General features: G+C 36.2%; 1 protein-coding gene across 2 annotated transcripts in view; it reads left to right on the top strand.

The window, feature by feature from the left end:
• Positions 1 to 301: 301 nt before the first annotated feature.
• auh (AU RNA binding protein/enoyl-CoA hydratase) overlaps positions 302 to 23,226 on the top strand; it is a 32,420-nt gene continuing 9,495 nt past the window's right edge. Inside the window, exons 1-6 of one of the 2 annotated variants that reach the window (XM_066711379.1) lie at positions 302 to 608; positions 2,211 to 2,278; positions 2,380 to 2,467; positions 5,678 to 5,764; positions 12,373 to 12,465; positions 15,541 to 15,597. In XM_066711379.1, the coding sequence (XP_066567476.1) occupies positions 332 to 608; positions 2,211 to 2,278; positions 2,380 to 2,467; positions 5,678 to 5,764; positions 12,373 to 12,465; positions 15,541 to 15,597 (670 nt within the window). In that variant the 5' untranslated portion in view covers positions 302 to 331. The remainder of the gene's footprint in view (positions 609 to 2,210; positions 2,279 to 2,379; positions 2,468 to 5,677; positions 5,765 to 12,372; positions 12,466 to 15,540; positions 15,598 to 23,226) is intronic. The other variant, XM_066711380.1, reaches the window with a different exon arrangement.

Genomic DNA, 23,226 nt, shown 5'->3' on the forward strand with positions numbered 1-23,226 from the left:
TTTAAAACCTTATTGAGATTTGGTGTATGTTCAAATCTGGATGAAGGGAAACCCCCACAGTATTCTTATGCGATGCTGACGTCAAGTCATGTAACACTGATCATACTATTTGGAAAGACTATACATCCCTCTTACTTCATGCTATTCTTTGTTCAATTATAAAAATACAGATTAAATATAAATAAAAGAGAGAATCCCCCCACTGGAAAGTTTACACTGGAAATCACCTCGCTGCATCAAGCGCAGGGCGCTGCAGGAGTCACGTGGTTCAAGCGACGTCACCGGGGTCGAAGGTGAAAGTCAAAATATAAACACACACAGGCAGAGCAGCATGGCGGTCCTTGCTGGGTGCAGAGTCCTATCGCGGACATTTCGACGTGCTTCGTTAGGTCCCAGCTTGGAGGGGTCTTGCAGGTTGCAGCTGCATGCGAAATACGTGTACTGTAATTTCCGTACCAGCGAGCCGCAGAGATGCCGAGGAGGGGGCTACGGATCGGGGCGACATTACAGCTCAGAGGCCAAGTCGGCCGGCGGAGACGACCTGAGCGTTAGGTATTTGGATGGACAGGACTCAGGTATCGAGATGAAATGCACGGAGCAGAAATACTGTATGGATGAGTGGATAGACTGTAACATAAGCATTGTTGTTGCACGGTTTTCATGTATCCTGTCGAGAAGGATGAATTGAGTACATGCACGCATAGTAAACTGGATAAATGTACCACACATTAGATGCAGGCTTTCTGTGATATATTACAGTGTCCCACGCCAAACGTTTTTCTTCACTCGACGTTGTCATGTTTACTGGTGACATTTGTTTTATACACTGCTTTTAAAGCCTCTGGAGAAGCACTGGGAGCTCAGGTCCGCTGCAGCACGACGCCAGAGTCAACCAGACGGCACAACTAACGTCCGAGGACATCTGTACGCAAACCCACAGTTTCGTGCATCTGTCTTTCTGAATTGTTACTCAAGAGTTGGGCTCATGTGTCACCTCTGTTCGTTGTTCTGCCCCTGTTAGGAAAAGTGGAAAAAACAAACACGCACACAGTCAGTGGAAACAAATGTTACCGAGTTTGTGGTTAAGGCCCCTGAAGTTAACTTTCATTTTGGCATAGTTGATTGTGTTCTGTATTAAGCTGGGGGTGATTATTATTATTATTATTATTATTATTATTATTATTATTATTATTATTATTATTATTAATAATACTAATAATATTATTAATAATAATAATATTATATATGCATTTGATTGTGCACATTTAGAAACATTTTTCTTTGTTATAAATTGTATGAAAAAAATGTTACTGCATAACACCCCAGCTGCATTGGTCTATACTGCCAGCACTCATGACCTTGTCAGAAATGAATATTAACCCATTGCTTTGTTTATTCCACTGATCGTATCCCATTACATAACAGGAAGTTAAATGTCTTCTATAAAATGGGTTTAGACAGATTTATTAAACCATCTGCTTACCAGTTTTATGGAACATTTGGAATGTAATTTTATATAAAACAATCTGTAAAAATGCACAATCACCTGAAGGGTGTATCATGCTCTTGTGTTATACAACAACACAGTTGCATCAAGGAAATTAGGTTATTTGAGCCGTTTAGTATGTCAGATGGTTTTATTTAATATTTGGTGGATGTGTTGATCCAAGGTGACTCACAAAACAACCCAACTGCATTATAAACTTTTAAGTGTAGCTGTAAAAACCTTATACAATAATGCCTAACTTGTTATTATTATGACCATTTGAAACCGGTCAGCCTCGTACCTGCCTCTACCTGTGTGTGTGCTGGTCTGTTACTCTTGTCCCTTTATAGGTGGTTTCAAACTTCACTTCATTTCAAAAGGGTTGCTGAAATGTGTGGTTGGTGTTGGTCCTGCGTTGGTGTGCTGCTGTGACAGGGTCTTGGAAAAATAAATGCTTTGGGATTCCTCACACAGTAAAGCCCAGCAAACCATTCCCCACACCTCATTGCACTGTGAATGTTCAGTCTCTTAGAAGTGTATGATATACATTTACCTCATCAGTGTAGTCTGAAGCACAATTTATTTCTCTCCTGTCATTTGTAGAGATGTACCCAACCACAGGTCACTGATCTCATTTACTATGATGCAAAACTCACCCTAAATTGTTTTCATCAGATCATTTTATGAAGATTTGTTTGTTTATATACATTATTTTGCTTTTTAGGGATTGTGGTGCTTGGAATAAATAGACCAAAGGCTAAAAATGCAATAAGCAAAAACCTTGTAAAAATGGTAAGTTTGAATGCTTCATTACTACATATAATTATTTATTGAAATTATATTGTGTATGTGTGTGTGTAAAAGGCCCTAATTGTAATCTTTTTCACTTTCAGATGACGGATACTGTAGATGCAGTTAAAGTCAATAACCGTGTACGGACAGTGATCATATGCAGTCTGGTGCCTGGAATATTTTGTGCAGGTAAAGTGCAGTATAAACATTTGTTTAACTTTACCTATGTGAGGAACAACATAAAGGTCTTATGAATAATGGATTACATTTTAAAATAAATTAAGCAAATCATTTCTAAGTGGAGTGAGCAGAGTTGTACTGATCCATTCATTTGGGATCTTCTGTCTGGTCAAATACATAGATGCTAAGCTGCTAAACCTAGCTGTATTTAAAGTGTGTGAGATTCCCTCAGATTTATTAAGTGTGTTGGGTTAAAAGCCTTAATGGTGGCCCAAATCACATCTTCATTATTTTCAACAAAATAACAAACAAAATAACAAAATGAATAGGGCTATATTCTTAGGTACACTAAAATATCAAAAAATATTATAGAAGGAATAGAGTTCTTAAAGCAGTGTGCACACTTGCACAGGTAAGGGAGCACGATATGATGTTCTGTTGAGCTCGTGTTGAAGTGGTTGTTGAATGTGGCTTTGGTAACAAAGAAAGTAGAACTAGGATAGTGCTATTACCCTCTCAGGGTTTAATTATTCACCCAAATACCCTCGCAGTTCAGGAGATGAAGGGATGCTATGTGAAGTGGGAGAACACAGACTGGTCAGTTACACTAGTGTCGACAGAATTGGGCACATTCGTTAAGGTGAACTTTTTTAAAACTCCGTTCCAATTTTTCAGAAATTAAGGGTCATTCTCCCAAGGTAAACTGCTCCTACTCCTAATGAAATTAATAATTACACCAAAAGAATGGTAAGGATTTCACTATTGAAAGTGTGTGTGTGTGTGTGTATAATATATATTTTTTTGTATTCATGCTAACAAGGTATGTTAAGATGCATTAATGTTTTGTTTTGCCATGATGTTCACCCTCTGTTGTAAATGTTTTGCAAGAATGACCCTGAAACGAACGACGTGGGCAGTAGTTTGAAACCAAGGAACCCTTTTTTTTTTTTTCTTCTTCTTACCAATGCTGAGTTTCTGTGGTTGTGTGCAAAGTGAAACTATAACCACTGTACCTCTTGTGTATGGTACTGAAACCAAGAATATTCTTTATGAATCTGGTGCCTGATGACAAAAACATGTATAAATCAAATACTTTACAGTAGTTGGGCAAAAGTCTGTTACTTAAAACCTGTTGTATTTGCCAATTTGATGCAGGTATTCCTAATATGTTAACACCCAGGGCGGTGCTACGGACACGCATTGACATACTCTGCCCTTAGTGACTCAGTTTCTCAATAAAGCTTAAATAATTTTTTACTTTAACTTATTGTGGTTATTTTCACTTCTCATTTGAGTCACAGATTTCTAAGAAAATGCTCATTATGAAAAAGCTGGGGAATTTTATTTTTCTCTCAGGAGCTACAGTAGTCTATTGTTTTTTTTTTAGTAATTATCTGGAGTTCACACATTCAGGACAGTTGGAGAACTGCTGTTGAAAGTTTCTGCTTTTCTCTTCTCTTTTCTTCAGTTTGAGAAGTTTAAAATGGTAGCAGAATATTTTAATTGTGGTTTTTAAGGTGTCAACATGTAATGTACAGCATTGGACAGTCAAAATACAAAAAATCCTAATCTTCCATTATGGGTGGGTTAAATTACTGTGTTAATGGATTGTTAAAATATGTGTACTTGGTAAAGGCCTACAAGCATCATTTGTCCAGAGTACAACTGATTGCCCAGACCTTCGGACCTTCTTTCTTATACTTTTATAGTGGAAGTATATATATATATATATATTTTTTTTTTTTAATGAAAAAACTGTGGTTGCAGAATATTTAAGATCATAAGATCTCTACTTGTTATGATGTGAGACACTACTGTCTTGCATTTATATAGGTAGAAAGGTCATCATGGAAAGTGAATGATTTGAATGATTTAAAAAATAAAATTAAAACAATTCTGTACTAATATGTCCAAATGTTAAATATATAATACACTAATAGAGCTCCCTAGTTTTCTGAATCATAATAGTCTGCTATTACTGAATGTAATTTTGATTGTCTAGTTCGGCTAATTTGATCTTCAGTAGCATTTCCAAAGATCACAGTTCATATCACTAAGTAGCTTAGCAATTGTCTGCTATACAGATATGACAGAGTAAACTAATGAGCTATTGTATGTAATTAAAGACATAACATTAGTTGAGAATGCAAAATAAAGTTACATACCAATGACAAAATAATACTGTCATAACTTTTTGGTTATTAAATCCAGTACTAGATTTTGTATTGTACATGTACTGGTTTTAATAATATATTCATGCAGATGATTTATCTGCCAAAGAAATCTTGCTAAACACTTTACTTTAATTAGTCAGTTTGAATGTCCCTAGACACTGTTGTGTTTTGATGTGTGACATGTCTTTGAAATCTACATTAAACAAATCTATTTCTGCTGCCTTAGAATGATCATGCTCGCAAATGTTTCCTGAAATGAACAGCACAGCTGCATACTTTTACATGTGGTCATATCTCATTTTGTCTGTGGCTTGCGTTTTGTTATTAAGGCACAGAATTAAAATGCAACACAACAACAAATGGTGACGGAATTTAAAGCATTACATTTGTATTCAGTCGGCAAATTGCTAATGTGGAAATGAGAACTATTCTGCCGTTTTAAAACTTTCAAACCTTTCATTGTATTCACCTTCTACATTCCTAGTTATGTAATATTTTGGGGGGAATAAAACTAGGTTGTTTTGTCTGATTAGAAAAACAAGAAACTAAATATCAATTTCATGTCATGTTGAGAACCACATGGCCAGCTAACATTGATTGTGGTTGAAGCAGTGACTCATTTTGAAATTAGTGAACCAATGTACACAATGATGTGCCCCTTCCCTTATGCTGGAGTCTCCATGTTGACAGAGTAAATTAAAACTAGTCCGTACTAGTTAAATAGTAATTGTATTGAATATAGCAGCATCTCTAAAAAAAGCTTAATACTCATTGTCAGAGCTCATTTGAACATGTTTAACATATTTACATACAAGTTGTGATGCTGGACCCTTTCTTTTTGAAGACCATTATGTCATTTGCAGAGACTGATTTGAATAGTAATGGCTGAACAGTTGTAACTTAGACAATGCAAAATTATTTTTGAATAAGCCTTGAACACAAGTACTGAAACACAGGAGATCAAAGAGAGCAAACCATAGTGTGGTGTGTGAAATGTATGGATTAGGAATTGAGTTTTAGACATTTGTATCTTTTTGTCTTTTAGGTGCAGACCTAAAGGAGAGGGCAAAAATGCACCCCAGTGAAGTTGGACCCTTTGTCACCAAAGCAAGAGCCTTAATGCAGGAACTAGGTAATTTTGAAATACTGACACAATCGCCTCTTGGCTGTGTTCTGTGATGTGCTGTGATTATCCAATGTTGCATGGTCTGTAATATTTTTTTCTTTACAGCAAAATAGTGTGACCATACTTGGCTGAAATGTCATTACTGTAATAATGAGCCATGCTGTCTAAGGGAACAGAGCAGGGTTAACAAAAACGGGAAAGGTATTTGTTTTAAATTGTTCTTCTCGAAAGGGTCAAAGGTTTATGCCATGCAGTACATACAGAATGTGTTGCCCAAGACAAAAAACACATACTGAGAGGTATTTGACAGACATCTTTAGTAACGTGTTGAAGTATAATGCTGTTTTTTTCCCCACAAACATCACCACTTGCTCTCAAAGGTCATTCTGTGTTTCATATATGAATGGTATCCACAGCCTAGAATGATGATGACGATGATGATGACACTGAATCCCATCACATGTCACTTGAATCCTGTAATCTTATAGGATTGTGCTGCATGGTATCATTGACAGGATTTGAAACACTTTCTACCTGACTCATTCATTTCTTCTTGTATATTTTGTCTAAAGGCAACACCTGATGCAATTTTTAACATAATGCAGGCATTTCAATAATTTGTTCAAAGCTATTCCGATATTTCACAAGTGAGAATGAGCCACTCAACAGATTAATCATTGACATCTGTGGCTAATGACTGTTTCTTAAACGAGGACTATTGAGCTACAGATTTGAAGCCAAATGGCCATGCTTTCCAATTTTATTTGTGCATCGTGATTTAAGGATTTTTTTTTTTTTTCAATCTTTTTATGCTTACAAGAATAAATGTAATTAAATGTATACATAGGTTTTAAAATCCATATTCCATGTCCCTATATCCATGCTCCACTCCACTGATTTTGCTTAATCCTTTTGTCCTCATAAAACAAATCGGCACTCTCAGATTTTTGTGTAGCCACAAGAAGAAATGCTCTAAACTAAAGTGTTCTGCTAATTGTAATTAAGGAAGTAGAATCTTGTTTATTAATGGATTAGGGAACTTTTGTCAACATCAGTCTTCAATTGTCTATAACGAAATATAATTTGTGGCTTGTAGAGTCCAGTCAGACTTGATAGGTTAATACGATTGTCTTTATTATTATTATTATTATTATAATTATTATTATTATTATTATGTAATACGATGGTGTCTGTGATTTCCTGTAAAGGTTATATAGATTCTTCACTTGAGCCAAGCCTATGAGAGAAAAAAAAAATAACTTGAACAAAACATGTTTGTGGTTGCTTGTCGGGTTTTTTTTTTTTTTTTTTTTTTAACCTGGCTTTTCCCCCCCATCTCATTTCTGTGTATATCGGTCAACACTTCATGCTTATTAAAAAAAAAAAAGTGCACTTGTCCCTTGGGCTTATTCTGCAATCTGTTCTGGTAAAAATGTCCAGACTTATTTAAACTTACATCTGAGGACAGTGAAATTAGAAAGTATAATGTGTGACTTTAAACTGTTACTACATTGTCAGCTCATTTCCATCATGTACAGTAAGTATTGCACAGCATAGTAACACATGAATAGAGAAGTGGCCCAAAATGCTATGTAAGTCAATTATCGCAATGTAGGCGCAGCTTGCGGTCTCCTTCCCTATATTATGAAACTTACACTGCTTCTACGAATAGCTATTTTTAGTGTACTAGAAACAAACATCCTTAAATTTAAATGGAATTCACTGTTAAGTTACATTGTTACCTCTAAAATGTGGATTATTTTTATTCCAGACATGAAACATTGAATGGGGATTTTATGGTTTATGCTGACAAGAATAAATATAATTAAATGGAATAGGGATTTTAAAACCTATGTATACAATACATCTTTTATTATTCCAGAAATGTAATAATTGAATGTGCCTATATCCATCCTCCATCTTAGGTAGGTGATTTTGCTTAATCCTTTTGTCCTCACAAAACAAATCGGGACTGATTTTTGTGTAGCTGCAATAAGAAAAAAGTTATAAATGAAAGTGTTCTGCTAGTTGTAACTTTTCCCTTGCTATGTGCAGGAAAGTAAGAATCCTGTGTGAACATGGATTACAGATCTTAAATAAATTTTAAAATTTAAATATTGAGGTACACTACTGGTTAAAAGTTTTAGAACACCTGCATTTTTCCATTTGTTTAATATCTCGCTGTACTAGAACAAATAGTTCAAAGCCTAGAACAAATAAACAATTGGAGATAAAGAAATCATGGAATAGTTTTAACAAAATTTAACCCCTTTAGCTGACAACCCATCTCTGGTACCCACCAAATCCATGTACTTCTTGCATTTACTTGGTCTGAGTAGGAGTACAACATTTCAGAAAATATTGACAATTATGGAAGCAGACCGTCTACTGATCAAAACAAGACCATTCACGTTTGGGTAGAAGCAACACACGCTTGTAGAGCGTTCAAGATGGAAAACTCTGTCTACAGTGTACTAATACACAATGATCTTGCATAATTGGATTTTAACTTTTGTTTGATAGAACATCAAATAATATATATTGGACTAATTGTTCGTTTGTTCTGAACAAAACAAGCCTATTTCCAAAGAAAGCAGGTTTTTCTTCTCCCCGCCAACCCCCCCGAACTGCAGACTGCGCGTTAACCTCCTGGGCTATGACGGTGGGCGACACTGAAACTGTAAATCTGGGTTTGAGAATTAAACATGCTGGTAGCCAAGAGAATAAGCTTTGAAACGATGTGTGTATTGTACCAATATAGTGTCACTTCTGTGCACAGCAGCTGTGCATAACACTGACAAATAATGCTTAGGAGGGTTTAATAACACCGTATATAACTCTGAAATGTACATTATTTTTCAGTTGTTGGTAACTTTTTTTTAACCTCGGTCAGTTTACCGCTTACCTTTTGTACCATTTCAGGTTATTCCCTGGACTGCTTACATTTCAATAAAATCTGGAAAAATGGGAATGTTCTAAAACTTTTGACCAGTTGTGTATTTTGCATGTCTAGTTCAGGCTCCGTTTTATGTTTACATCTTTGTATTTGTTACTATAATCCCATATTTATTGTATTCAATTACTAATTTGCAAGCTTTGCAGATTCATGGTAGAATCAAGTACCATGGAATGACTTCAAAACCAGCTAAATTACATGCACAATAAAACCCAAAACCTGATTGAATAGATAAAATTGAAAGAACTTTCATTAAAAAAAAAAGATGCATTGTTCCAAATTAAACATTTAGTTTGATTCACAGTTTAAATTCTTCATATTGATTTACGTAAGTGGCAGTGTTAAGGGGAAGTTTATTCATCTAGGCCATTGGTTTTAATCTGAATTAATGTCTACTGTATGCACAGATTACTGTATTTTACAGGCAAGGACTGGTCTCATTACAATAACCACAAAGGTACTTAATGACATAGTTGTGTTGAAACCAATGTTTAACTCCGTTTGTTGTTGTAAAATGGGAGTTTAAAATTCTTCTTGTGCTGTCATGTTTGCCTTGAAAAAATAAATCTACGATGAGTTCACTTGCATTAGTTTAAATTAAGTGATGAAATGCATATTACTTACCCTCCCAACATGTTACACCTAAAGTTCAATGTTTGTATGCAGTAGGTGACATACACGTACATACTTCCCCCACCTCCAGAACAGCACTATTATGAGGAACTGAAACTGAAGTCCAATGATCAGTATAACTTGTGGCAAGCTGAATAATTACATGTGCAAGAGACAACGGCACAAGCATAGATAATGATAAATAATTGACACATTAAAAGATGGTGTTTTTCTGTACGGGTGGTGGTGTGGTGTTTCCCTCCGTTACAAAGACTCCAAACAAAGATTATAAGCTAATGCTTACCTGTGCACTATTCTAGTTTCTTGCCGATGTCAATTCCTCATCAGATCTCACCATAGAGAAGAAACCCATAAAGCAATGTCTTGGATAATACATGGCTGTTAGTTGCAGCTTGTAAACCTTTCTTCAGACGAGGAAATGAGAACCATCAAAAATGCCCCAAATGAGCTTTAAAGCAAAAGAGCATTGGATGAGAGTCCTGAGCAATGCTGAATCTTGAAGGTTTGAATATTTCTGCTCCCACTGGAAATAGTTTGTGAGGATAACATGGTAGACTGCCCAAATTTTCTGTAGTGGCATTGAGTGGTTTAATTTTATTTACTTACTTATTGCAGGACAAACTAATGTTTCAACATGGTCACCCTAAACCCACAGTCATACCAAATCTGAATGAGATGGTAGAACATAAATTTGAATTGAAGCCTCAGTCTCGTCAATTGCCTGGCATTTGAAGTGTGACATTTTAATGAGTGTCTACAAATGACAGAATGTATGTCTAGATGTTCAACTTATTTTGAGTCTCCCTTTGAAAGGCAAGATAAAAACAAGAGACAAATGCATGCCATAGTGGTAGATTGTGATAGATTGATTACATATTATGGCTTTATATGATGTTTTCTTATTAATGCAAAGTCTTTATTTTTATTGTGTGGTTCTGTTTAACATAACACATCAAATTTCAGTGACAACTTGGCTACATAACCCATTGATTTATGTTTATACCTTGAAATTGTGGCATATTCATTTTATTCTTGCACATATACATTGATTTGAATCTCTGAGTCTTTGATGCCTCCTGCGCTGACTCCCATTGTGGGTTTCCAAATGTAGCTGAGGTTTCTGGTCACTGTAAGGATATTCATTTTAAATGTACACTTACCGTAAGGAAAGTCATTGAATTAAGGCAGTGCAGATGATACAGATCTGGGTCTCCTGCTATATCAGTGAATAAACTAATCTGGCAGCAGGGATCCTGGCAACAGCAAGAATGTCAGGTCAAATACACTTTATTGTAAGGTAACAAGACCCAGACCTATGTCCACTAAACTGACTGCCTCTCATGATATTTAATAGACAAGTTTATTTTCTTCCAGTTTCTGACTGCATCTGTGCAATTTGCTTGTAGTCTTCACTTTGCTAGTTGATTGTCAGCTTAAGGCCTTTTTTGTTTTACTTCCCTTCAAGTTTTTGTTTTTGGATGTGTGTATGTAGTCGGCTTCCTGTACTGCAGTCTATTTTTCCTGTTTTGACAAGGTCTTAAGATCATAAATCTGATTATATTTATCGTGTAGATTTAAAATAGAGTTACAAGTTAATAAAATATGTAACGGAAGGGGTTCATAAATTATACATTTATAAATTGATTAAAAAATGTGTAATGTACATTCTTGCTATTGTTCTAATTGTTTTCGCTCTTTGATGGAAGTGCTCAAGTATGTTTCACATTTGGATGTGGAGTGACACATTTTTTTACATTTATGAGTAACCACGATACAAGCACAGGCAGAAATGTGTCTAAAGTTATTTTCAGAATGTGGTTTCAGGACAATCTTGACCACGGCAGAAAAAAATACCACATTGTTCAATGTTTATTTCTTTATCAGTGGAAAAGTGTTGGGCATTTTGTAGGCTTGAAGTCATGAATGTGATCAGTGTTTATCGGTACAAAGCTGTGCCGTCCTAAGGGCCCGATCTCTCCTGTCTGAAACTTGATGCTGCTAAGACATTTTGCCTTGCAGAGCTCCCATGCTTTGTGAATCGACTCATTAGGAAACCAAAGTTTAAAATTTTTGTGTGTGTATATGCGTGTACGTGTGTGTGGGCATGTGCGTGTGCTCTCCAATTAATTTGTTATTTGGCCAAGATAATTGTAATGCACAGTCATTTATTTTAAACTGACAAAAACAAACTTATTTTTGGGTGAGTTTTTTTTTTTTTCTTTCTTTCTCCCCTCTTTCCATTACTACATACTAGATCCTTTCATGCAGTGATAAGTGTTGTGCATTACAAGCATTAGACTATACTTATACGAAACAATTACCTTAATAAATGCAGTTGCTCGGTGCTTACATCATATTTAGCAGAAAAGAGAGCAAATAATAAGCATCTTATGGTTTAATGACTACATTTCTCAGTATGATTCATGATCATCATTGCTGATTAATTAATCAACTGCTGTTAACCCTATCAGGTCATACATTTCTGAATCAAAAAAAATTCTGACAATGATCTAATCTCTGCATGTATCCAACTCCATCCAATCCCCTATTGATAATTTTTTTTTTAACATATTCAAGATAGTGTGGAACCACACAGTCACACACAAACCACTGTCTTCACCCAACTGTTGAAAGCTGCGCTCTCTTCCACTGCTTTTGTTACCTGTATTTGAAATAATTATAAGGGGAAGTGGTGTATTTTCTGCAATAGTGGATTGTGCACTTTTATCAGGGAAATGAATCATTGAAAATGCGATTCAGAAGTGTCATTAGGGTGGCAGGTCACTCTTCTGATCTGAAGTATACTGAAAGCCTTTGCAGACCAGGACACTGGAACTGTTTTTCGTTTGAAGTGTTTTATACTCTTAGTTTTCATCTCTGCTTTGACAAACCTCTGCTTTTAAAACATTAAAAAGTTTCTTTTCATACAGTGCTGTTTTAGATCTAGGCACACCGTTCCTGCCAATTTACAATTTATGATGAGGAAGTTGAGGTCATGTTGAGGTCTTTGCTTTTCCCTGTACAGGTAACCTGCCTATGCCAACCATTGCTGCAATCGACGGCGCTGCTTTGGGAGGGGGGCTGGAGATGGCTTTAGCTTGTGACATCAGAATAGCTGGTAAGCAGGAATTTAGAAGATGTAACTGCCTTGTTTTAGACTTGCCTAAATATCAACTTAATTTTACATATACAGTGAGGGGAAAAAAGTATTTGATCCCCTGCTGATTTTGTACGTTTGCCCACTAACAAAGAAATTATCAGTCTATAATTTTAATGGTAGGTGTATTTTAACAGTGAGAGACAGAATAACAGCAAGAAAATCCAGAAAAACGCATTTCAAAAAAGTTATAAATTGATTTGCATGTTAATGAGTGAAATAAGTATTTGATCCCCTATCAATCAGCAAGATTTCTGGCTCCCAGGTGTCTTTTATGCAGGTAACGAGCTGAGATTAGGAGCACTCTCTTAAAGGGACTCTCCTAATCTCAGCTCGTTACCTGTATAAAAGACACCTGTCCACAGAAGCAATCAATCAATCAGATTCCAAACTCTCCACCATGGCCAAGACCAAAGAGCTGTCCAAGGATGTCAGGGACAAGATTGTAGACCTACACAAGGCTGGAATGGGCTACAAGACCATCACCAAGCAGCTTGGTGAGAAGGTGACAACAGTTGGTTGCGATTATTCGCAAATGGAAGAAACACAAAATAACTGTCAGTCTCCCTCTGTCTGGGGCTCCATGCAAGATCTCACCTCGTGGAGTTTCAATGATCATGAGAACGTTGAGGAATCAGCCCAGAACTACACGGGAGGATCTTGTTAATGATCTCAAGGCAGCTGGGACCATAGTCACCAAGAAAACAATTGGTAACACACTATGCCGTGAAGGACTGAAATCCTGCAGCGCCCGCAAGGTCCCCCTGCTCAAGAAAGCACATGTACAGGCCCGTCAGAAGTTTGCCAATGAACATCTGAATGATTCAGAGGAGAACTGGGTGAAAGTGTTGTGGTCAGATGAGACCAAAATCAAGCTCTTTGACATCAACTCAACTCGCTGTGTTTGGAGGAGGAGGAATGACCACAAGAGCACCATCCCCACCGTCAAACATGGAGGTGGAAACATTATGCTTTGGGGGTGTTTTTCTGCTAAGGGGACAGGACAACTGCACTGCATCAAAGGGACGATGGACGGGGCCATGTACCGTCAAATCTTGGGTGAGAACCTCCTTCCCTCAGCCAGGGCATTGAAAATGGGTCGTGGATGGGTATTCCAGCATGACAATGACCCAAAACACACAGCCAAGGCAACAAACGAGTGGCTCAAGAAGAAGCACATTAAGGTCCTGGAGTGGCCTAGCCAGTCTCCAGACCTTAATCCCATAGAAAATCTGTGGAGGGAGCTGAAGGTTCGAGTTGCCAAACATCAGCCTCGAAACCTTAATGACTTGGAGAGGATCTGCAAAGAGGAGTGGGACAAAATCCCTCCTGAGATGTGTGCAAACCTGGTGGCCAACTACAAGAAACGTCTGACCTCTGTGATTGCCAACAAGGGTTTTGCCACCAAGTACTAAGTCAAAGGGGTCAAATACTTATTTCCCTCATTAACATGCAAATCAATGTATAACATTTTTGAAATGCGTTTTTCTGGATTTTGTTGTTGTTATTCAGTCTCTCACTGTTAAAATACAGCTACCATTAAAATTATAGACTGATCATTTCTTTGTCAGTGGGCAAACGTACAAAATCAGCAGGGGATCAAATACTTTTTTCCCCCACTGTATAGTATTTAAGTCCTCAAAGATCAAAGATGTTACAATGTAAAGATGGCGTCATTTCACTTGGAAGCACCGATAAGTGTTTCCTGTACTTCGTGGGTATGATATTGAGTGATGTCACCAATACAAGACCACCATTTCCTCAGACTTTAATCTGTGAGATGAACTTGTAGTGGTTGTCATGGCAAAGAAATCATGTGATTACCAGCTAATTCTGTGCCGGTGTCCAGGTGTTTTTTTTTTTTTTTTTTTTGTTATATCGCAATAGTAAAAGTTAATACTAAGAAAAAAAAAAAAAAAAAAAAACGTATTTGTTCTGACAAATACATTAAACTTCAGAAAAGCCGCAACCCTTTCATTATGCTTTTCAAATTTCTCAGCAGTCGTAGTTTGGTGAAGAGGAAGTTGCCATGGTTTCTGGTTATTTTGTGCAACTGTTAAAGACTTATGATGTGTAGGTAATCTAATGTAATACAGATACCATTGCAGTATTCTTTTTTGCTGGAAACACATAATGAAGTGTAGCATACTTTGTTGTGGTAAGCATACTAAAGAAACTAATTCAGTAAGGACATCAAAGTAGCCCTTTTTCAGAGCCTCTTGCTAGCACACTCGCCTCTGTGCTAAACTTTAGCAAAGTTGCAAGGCACTTGTGAATCCTAAACATTCAGTCATTTTGTCATATCCCCCCCACCCCCGTTTGAATAAAACGCTATTGTAAAATAGCGTGTATTTAATGTTTTATGTGCCTCCTTTTATGTGTCAATGTCTGACCACTTTCAGAAGAACAATGTAGTTTTTTGTTTTAATGTATTAGTGTTGGATCAAAGTAAGAAAGCTGCACCTTCCTGTTATTAATGTCTCTCTCATGACATTTCCCCTAGTGTTCCTTTTCCTGATGTTTCTGATCGCTAGAAGGTGTAAAAGTTATGAAAATGTGCCTTTCTTAGAGATGGCAAATGAAAGGAGGTGATGTGTATAAACTGAAGATCTAATTACTCTCCTGTGCACTTTTCAACTTTCTTATCAATAATTATCTGCTTCTCCTGTGAACTTCATGGCAGACAGCAGTGAGCAGATTTTTCATCATATACTTTCTGTTTTAAAGTGTAAATGTGTTAGTTTTTGACTTAACTGCCATCGTGTTACCATAGCTTTTAATTCTTGCTTTGAAACTGTGTTGCAGTGGCATGTTAACAAGCAATTTTAATGACTGTTTAGCACCACTTTAGTGTATGACTAAAGTAAAATGTGTTTCAGGAGTGTAACTTAGGAGACTTTATGTTGGCTACTCCATCTCGGGTATGCAATCGTGTTGTTTTGTTGAAAGCTGATGTTAATTTAGCAATATCTTCATCTCAGTCTTCAAAATCTATCCCATTTACAAAATATTGTTGTTTTTGTCTTTTTCTTTTAGCCTCAACTGCTAAAATGGGATTAGTTGAAACCAAATTGGCTATCATCCCTGGAGCAGGTAAGTTCAGTTAGTAAAACCTTATGTAAAAACTAACATTAGGAAGAATTATGTAATGATTTCAGTCCTTCAAAATATCTATTCTTGTTTAATACAGATACAAGTCAGATGCTTCCTTTTAAATTTGTAGCTGCATCCTCGATTAACTTTCTCATACATTCTTTGGTACGGTATGTTTGCCTGTCCTCAGTGTGTTTGATCGACATGGCAGATAAAATCACTTCTGACCTTTATTTTTACTCTATTTGATTTCATATTTCGGTATTTCAGGGAAGTGTCACGAAATATCTCTAAAAACATCAGCCCTATTTCTGCTGCAGGTGACTGGCTGTTTATGATGCATGCTGCGTTTTCTTTGTTGTGTAACCATGTTCTGCTTCCACCAATACCTCAGATACAATGTACTTACTTACTTTACATGGTTAACAATCTCTTAAAAAAATAAAATGTATATATCCTATTTTTTTTTGCAAAGTGTAATCTGGAAGTGTAAAAATCGATTTTGCTACGTTTATTTATATATTGTTAATCATTAATAACCAATATTGTACACATGCGTTTTTAATAACCTGCATGTGGAGGTGACGGTTACTTTACTTGACATAATTGAGATTATGGTGACATGGTTAACTTTGAATGTATTTTTGAAACCATTAAAGGTGGTGGTCTTCTATATCCCTTTAGTAATATGCCATTTGAATAGACAAGTATCCCACTGTGAGATGACTTAATAACTACATGTACATGTTGATGAAGGAAACTGTGGTTAATAATAGTACTGTTGTAAAAATAGTTTAACCTTTTCTATGTAAGCAAGCCTGTGGGAGTTTTGAATGCCTCATTTTGGTTAGTATCAATTACTTCATTAATACAGAGTTTTTTTATTTATATATATATATATATATATATATAATCATCGACCTCACCATCAGCCTATATCGATCCACTGTGGGTGGAGGCCCCACCAAGATGTTTCCATTTGCTTATATAGATTAAATTCCTCCCTTTGTACTTTGTTTTAAGTAGTTGTTCCCCAAGTTTTTTGTTCAGGATTTAAATCTCCAATTTCCACAAAATCAGTAAGGAAAGCTATAGTCACAAACAAACATCATGTATAAATATGAAGAAAAAAAACAACAACAATACTTTAGGATTAGGAATTTCTACAGAACGTTCATGGGGACCTTGATTCCACTGGGGGAAAATGAATCAACAGATGCTCTGCTGTTCTGAGCGTTAGCGATGTGATTGTTGAATTGAAGCCAAGGATTTTTTAATAAAAGAAGCTTATGAGACCGATTAGCTCATTCTAAAAATAATTACAGCGTTGACTTCCAGCAGAAGATGGTCTTCTGTAAGCATCTTCATTAAGGGGGGAAAATAAAAAATAAATATCATTATTATCACCAGCCTTGGGGAGGCAATCACCACTGCTGGATGAAGGCCTCCCCAATATGCTTCCACTTACTTCAATCTAACGCTTCTCATTCCCATGTCACACCTGAAATGTTGGATTTAATCTTCTCATCTTCTATGTTTTTGTCTTCTAAGATCCATTCAATAGCTTCCTTTGTCCATCTTTGATCTGTGTCTAGCCCACTGCCATTTTAACAGTCTCATTGATGTCACATATATTGGTTTGTTCTCAGATTCTTTCTTTTTCTAAGCAGACATCTTTCTATGCTCCTTTGTTGTCCGCAGGTTCTGTATCATTTTTGCATTACGAAGTATATGGAAAACAGAATCAATACTTTCTTTTATTATTAATTCTATTTAGTTTTAAACACAACTAATCCTGGAAGATGTAAAATGGAGAGTATAGTTCTCTGAAAGCTTGTACATCTCTGCATCCTCTTTGATGTACTTTTTACTCTTCACCTTGTTCTATAATATATTGTCGGGCTGCATCTGGAAGCAGAATGGAGCAGTTCAATGGATATTTTCATTCTCCCAGAATATTTTAAAGTAAGTAATGCATATGTTTTTAGTCGTTTAATGTCCTAAATTGAATTAAATAGCAGTTGGTCTTGAATGGAATATATAGTCTGATTCGATGAGGAAATCTGCCTTTGTACTGTTAAAAGAAGTCTGGAAATTGGCTGCATACATAGCAAGCAGAAAAGGTCATTGTTAGGCCAAGGGAATGCGTTTACAATTAAAAGTAGTTGCCCTGAACTGTGGGAATAGTCTCAGCCTCTCAGAATAGAAACTGAATTTGAATTCCAGTAGTCAAAGCACTTTTCACACAAATATATATTTAAAAGCACAATGATTTGAATACAGTGTTGTGAACATTGAAATTGTCACTCGAGAAAGATATCCAAAACAAAATAAAACCAGAGCACTATATAAGCTTACGTTTCATCATGTCAAGGTTGTTCATTAGAGTCTGCTTACATTCATTATGACAGATGATTTTACATCTGCCCACCAATCATGACAAATAGCAGCTTAAATTTCTCTTCTCGCATAGGATGCTTTGCAAATGTGGAAGATGGATTTTATTGACTGCAGTTTGTCACCATCTGAACTTTGCCTACATTTTGAGAAATGCCAAATTAGGGCGAGCCACTGTGAGGTAAATCTCCCACTTTGTTTGTGTAGTGTGGGCCCTGTGTGCACATCAAATTGCTTAAATAGGCTGCAGTCTCTTCCAAGGGCTGTTGTTGTCAATTTGCCTCCTGGCTGAAAGTGGGTCACTGGTGTCCTGGCTTTTGTCCAAGCTTTAGAGATTTATTCGGAGAGCACAGCCCCTAGAAATAGGGTGATGCAACGTCAGCAGAAGCCATTTTTCATTTGACAGACGTACTTTCTAGAGCCCTGGACCTATTTTTAAATGCAACCTGTAACACAGCTGAGGAGAAGGGGTGTATTTGTATATTTTTGGAGAATCCGGTCAATATTTTTATCTGTATGACACTATAATGGTGTATAAATTAGTGAAAAAATAAACATCACTTTTTCAAATCGGAGTGATTTGTTAAATAAATTAACTTTATATAAATTAACTGTAATAAAATCATGTACATCTGTAAATGTGCCTGTGTAAAAATGTCATTCTCATGTACCTTTTTTTTTTTTTTTTTTTTTGCTGAAGCTTTATACTTGGACTATTGATACAGTCAGTGTGAATAATCAAAGGCAAAGTTGGATTAATGTGCTGAAGCCAATGTCACAGTGTTACCAGCTGTGTTCTGTGGAACATCACTTTAACTGCATAGTCAAAATGATTTACAGTGTCTCTCATATGAGGTGCTATGATGATTTATTGTTTTGTTTACTGTTACCCTGATTTTATTCAGTTTATAAATAGTTTAAGCATCAGCCTTGACCACTGTGGATCTGTTTACAGCTTCCAGTGTGTTCAAAAATCCTCATGGGGCAAATGGCAAATATGATTGGTCTATAACTGTTTTTTGTTTTTTTTCAGTTTCCACTGTATCTGTGTGTGTGTATGTGTGTATGTATGTATGTATGGGCTGATGTATGTCAGCTGTTAACTTTTGCCCACCTTATTTTATTAGCATAACAGCAGAGACTTCCTTTGTTCATTTATGGGCTTAAAACCATTCCAATGCTCCGGTCTTGTCTGGTGTGAAAGAGACTAACTGCATTTAGGAAGCTCACAAGTGTGGAAAATGTCATGCCAGTTGTTTAAATAAAAACCGATATTACAAAGAACTGTCATTCAGTAGTAAATTTATTCTTTCTCACACAGATGCTGTCCAATGCTTTGTGACAGATTACAGAATACACAGAGTAACTCAGCAATTTGCCACTACTGGTCAAGGAAAGAAGTGATACTTGTTAATGACTTGTAAAGGACATCTGAATTACAGAGAGATTGTGTGCAGAGTCCTCAGCAGTATTTTGGTTTCATGATGACAACAACCTTAAGACAAAAGGGACCCACTGAGAGATGTGGACACTAAAAGTGTTACTGACATATTCAGAGACTCTTGTACTTGTGTAGCCAACAATGGAGAAGGGCTACACTTTGAAATATTTGCAGAAAACATCCGTTTGCAATTACATAGGGCCAACTTCCTTGATGCGTCTGTACAGGCATGAAATTGGTGGCAGGGTTCAAATGTACTGAACCCACATCAGTCAGTGTGTTGGATTATTCACACATCAAATTATAAGGTAGTCTTAATACCACTTCCTTGCATGCCTGCAGTTTCAGGTCTCTGCTATGTCTCTAGTAAGGACGAACTTTTAGCTTTCCACTCTAAATAACAGAGGAGTGTGAACGGTCAGTCTCCTAGGGTTCGGACAGTCAGGTCTGCGGCCGCGTCTGTGTCTGTGTGGAAGATTTGAACAAGCACATGGCTGGCACTTAGCGCATTGGAAAGAAGAAAAAATTCCTTTGACCTCTAGATGACATCATGCTTATGCAATGCACATTATTGTCTCTCAAGAGCATTAAAGGCTGTAATACTCCCTTTGAAGAACAGATAAAACCTTGTGTTAATAGTGTCTGTCATGGCTGATCCACTTTAAAAAGGCAGAAAATTATTGGAATAAGCTTTTCAAAAGTGCTAAAAGAAGCAGGCATGCACTGTAACATCTCGGGAATATACACCCCTTCTGTGTAACCATTTTCAAAGGAGAATGCTTTAATGAAAAGTGATTTCTAATTGTTATTTCAGAATTTGGCCAATTATCAAGTTTAATGTATATATTGGTGAATTGCATGCATATTATGGGCATTTGTAATCTTTACAACAAGTAAATTTTTTGCACATAATTGGTTTGCTTTATCTTACAGTTTTTCAATAAGTGAAACCAGATATATTCTTCTAATTATGCAATAGTTGACTTAAAACCAGAGAAAATGTGGCATGATTAAGTATTGTATTCCTTCCCTTAGTACACAGTCTATTGCCTTGTTTAGACTTTGCTTATGAAGACATTTCCTTTAAAAGGACTTGTGGTATTTAGTTCAGCTGGAATTATTCCCCTGGGACTTTATAGCTTTTAAACTTGGTTTAAGTTTATTTGTATAAAACATCATGATGTATTGGGTATGAATTGCAATGCTTTTTACAAGAGACAAAACAGTGATAGGGGGACTACAACTTCCAAGAACTGAAATGTCTTCTCTTTGGTGTGGTCTACAATTAGAAATCCACCAAAATACTTTTACTGTAAGAAAGTTATTTTTGTAGTAAACGTAACTGTGGTTAATCTTTTTCTCTGTATATGTTCCAAAACACAGGGCTCTTTTTGGAGTTGACAATTACTATGGCTCAATCCTACAGCAAGTCCTACACTCATGGGCTGATCAGAAATGGGTGCTTAAGGTGTAATGCCCCCTTCCCTTTAACATCCAGTAATTCCAAACAACAGATCAGTGCTTTGCAATTGTGGATTAAATTGAGACTGAACCGAGAACTGTTACTTGGTTTGTTTATTATGATTATTGAAAGGAGCTTCATTATATTTTATTTGATAAATGCCTGAAATAGATATCATTCCTGGTTTTGTTCACTACTACACAAACAGCCAGAAGTATAATTTTTCAAGCCTTAAAATCACTCGAGATTCCCTTCTCATGGATGTGAATAAGAAATTGAAACTTACTTCTATAATCAAGTCCAGTAGTTTTTGTTTGACACCTTCCATTTTATATTTTACTCTTCTGGAACATGTTCACAGTTTAAGTCAATTCTCAAAGATGTTCACTATGCATTTTCAGTCTGCAGTTTTTATTAATGACACAGAAAGGGAGATGAGAGAGAATACTATATTTTAACTGGCTGGAAAATGGTTTCAGAATGTAAATTGAAAGTTTTATAAGAAGTTATTATCTGTGAATCTGCTCTGCATATTTCATAGATAAATTGTGGTTAGTGCTATTTCCTGTATTTTTCTTTAATTTTCCATTCACAAATCTATACATCCTTGTATATGTCGACTATGGGCGGATGCACACTAACTGATTATCATCACTTATTGAAATAAGCACATGCTTGCCAAGATCAGATTTGGATTTTTTTATTTTATTTATTTATACTATCATTAAGGAGTCAGTATAGGTTCCTAACCTCGATGTAAAAGGCTTTAACGCTGGATTAGTGGTTACTCTTAAAAGTTCTTGCAGGCAGGAAGAAAAAGGTACTTCACTGTATCTGAAACAGTGCTCTGGACATCATTTGGAAGCATAGGACCACTGAATTCTGTTCAAGTTTTGAACAGGTTTTACATAGCTGGGTGGATTAATTTATATGCCCTGCATGACACTTTTCTTTAACTTTTCACCTTCATTATAATGACATTTATTTGCAAATCAATGCTATTTTCCATTGAATTCTGCTATTTGCGTTCTTCTTGTCTGATACAATTAAAAAATATGGATTCAAGTCACTACATTTGATTGAAGCCCAGTAATAACACCCAGAACAGTTTCATGATCATCAAAACTATTTCAAGAATCGCACATCTAAATAAATCTTTTTAATGCCATATGGAGATGCAGCTTCGTGGAGATCTTTAAAAGAATCGTGCTCAACATGTTAATTAGTTTAACAGCTCGTTATAAACAATAATTAGGTTGCATCTGATTCACGTTGTTTTCTTCAGATTAAGTTAGTGACTCAGTTAATGGGTTTGAGTCTTAGTGGGAGTAAATCAGGACACAAACGGGCATTAAACATCTTTTCGGGTGCCTGCCAGAGTTAAGCTTGTTGACAAGTGTTTGTTGTCCTGCACCCTGCAATAATCTCCTTTTTGCACATCTTGTTGTGCTACTGACCTAATTTCAGGTGTTGCACTTGAGTCTCTGTGAAAGTGCACAGAGTAAAACATTATGATTTATTATTTTGCCAACCTCAAATATTTTTGTATTTTACAATCTTATTTACTGAACAATTCTTGTAATTCGAACATCAAAGACACGTTAATTGAATATTTGAACATTTAATAACTGCATCTGGAACATTATATTAGTAGACCTGAATTTAAAAATCTGTCGGGTTGCTGTCATGGGCATGTTTTGGAATTTCCAACCAACACACTTTCTTGAGATCATGTGATAACTGAAATCCCACAATCCTTAGATCAATTTTCTCTAACATAGGCTGGGTCCATTTCTACTGGTATCTACCTGAATAGAAACAATGAAATCAGGCCATAGAACGATGAACATTAATTGTACAGTCTGCTTCTTTGTGTAGAAGTACTCAAAATGAATAATTTCCCTAACAGCCCTGTTTTACATGCTCTGGTACAAAAGAAAAATAAAGGCTGGAATAAAGCATTTAAAACACTGTAAACTGCGAGTTCAGTAGAAATGGGTCAGAAGTAAAGAGGTCAGACATTTAAACAAATCCAGACTGAAAAGGACCTGGAAATAGATCAGTCCTGTGCTGTGCGGTTGCTTAGTGATGAGTGATAGTAATTCAAGCTTTTAAATGTGGCCTTTACAATGTGGGCCAGAGAGAGAACCCGTTGAAATCATTTTCAACATGTAGGACAGCCTCCGCTACAGACCTGTTTGTCGGCACCCTTCGTTGCAAAGATAAATATGTATTTAAATGAAAACATCTGACACCGTGTTTTGAAACTGACTAGTAGGTTTACTTATTTCAAAACAGATCTGTGAAAAAGTGCTTGACTTTTAAACTA

Source organism: Amia ocellicauda, chromosome 8 (genome assembly GCF_036373705.1).
Source record: "Amia ocellicauda isolate fAmiCal2 chromosome 8, fAmiCal2.hap1, whole genome shotgun sequence".
In the NCBI taxonomy this organism is placed as follows: Eukaryota; Metazoa; Chordata; class Actinopteri; order Amiiformes; family Amiidae; genus Amia; species Amia ocellicauda.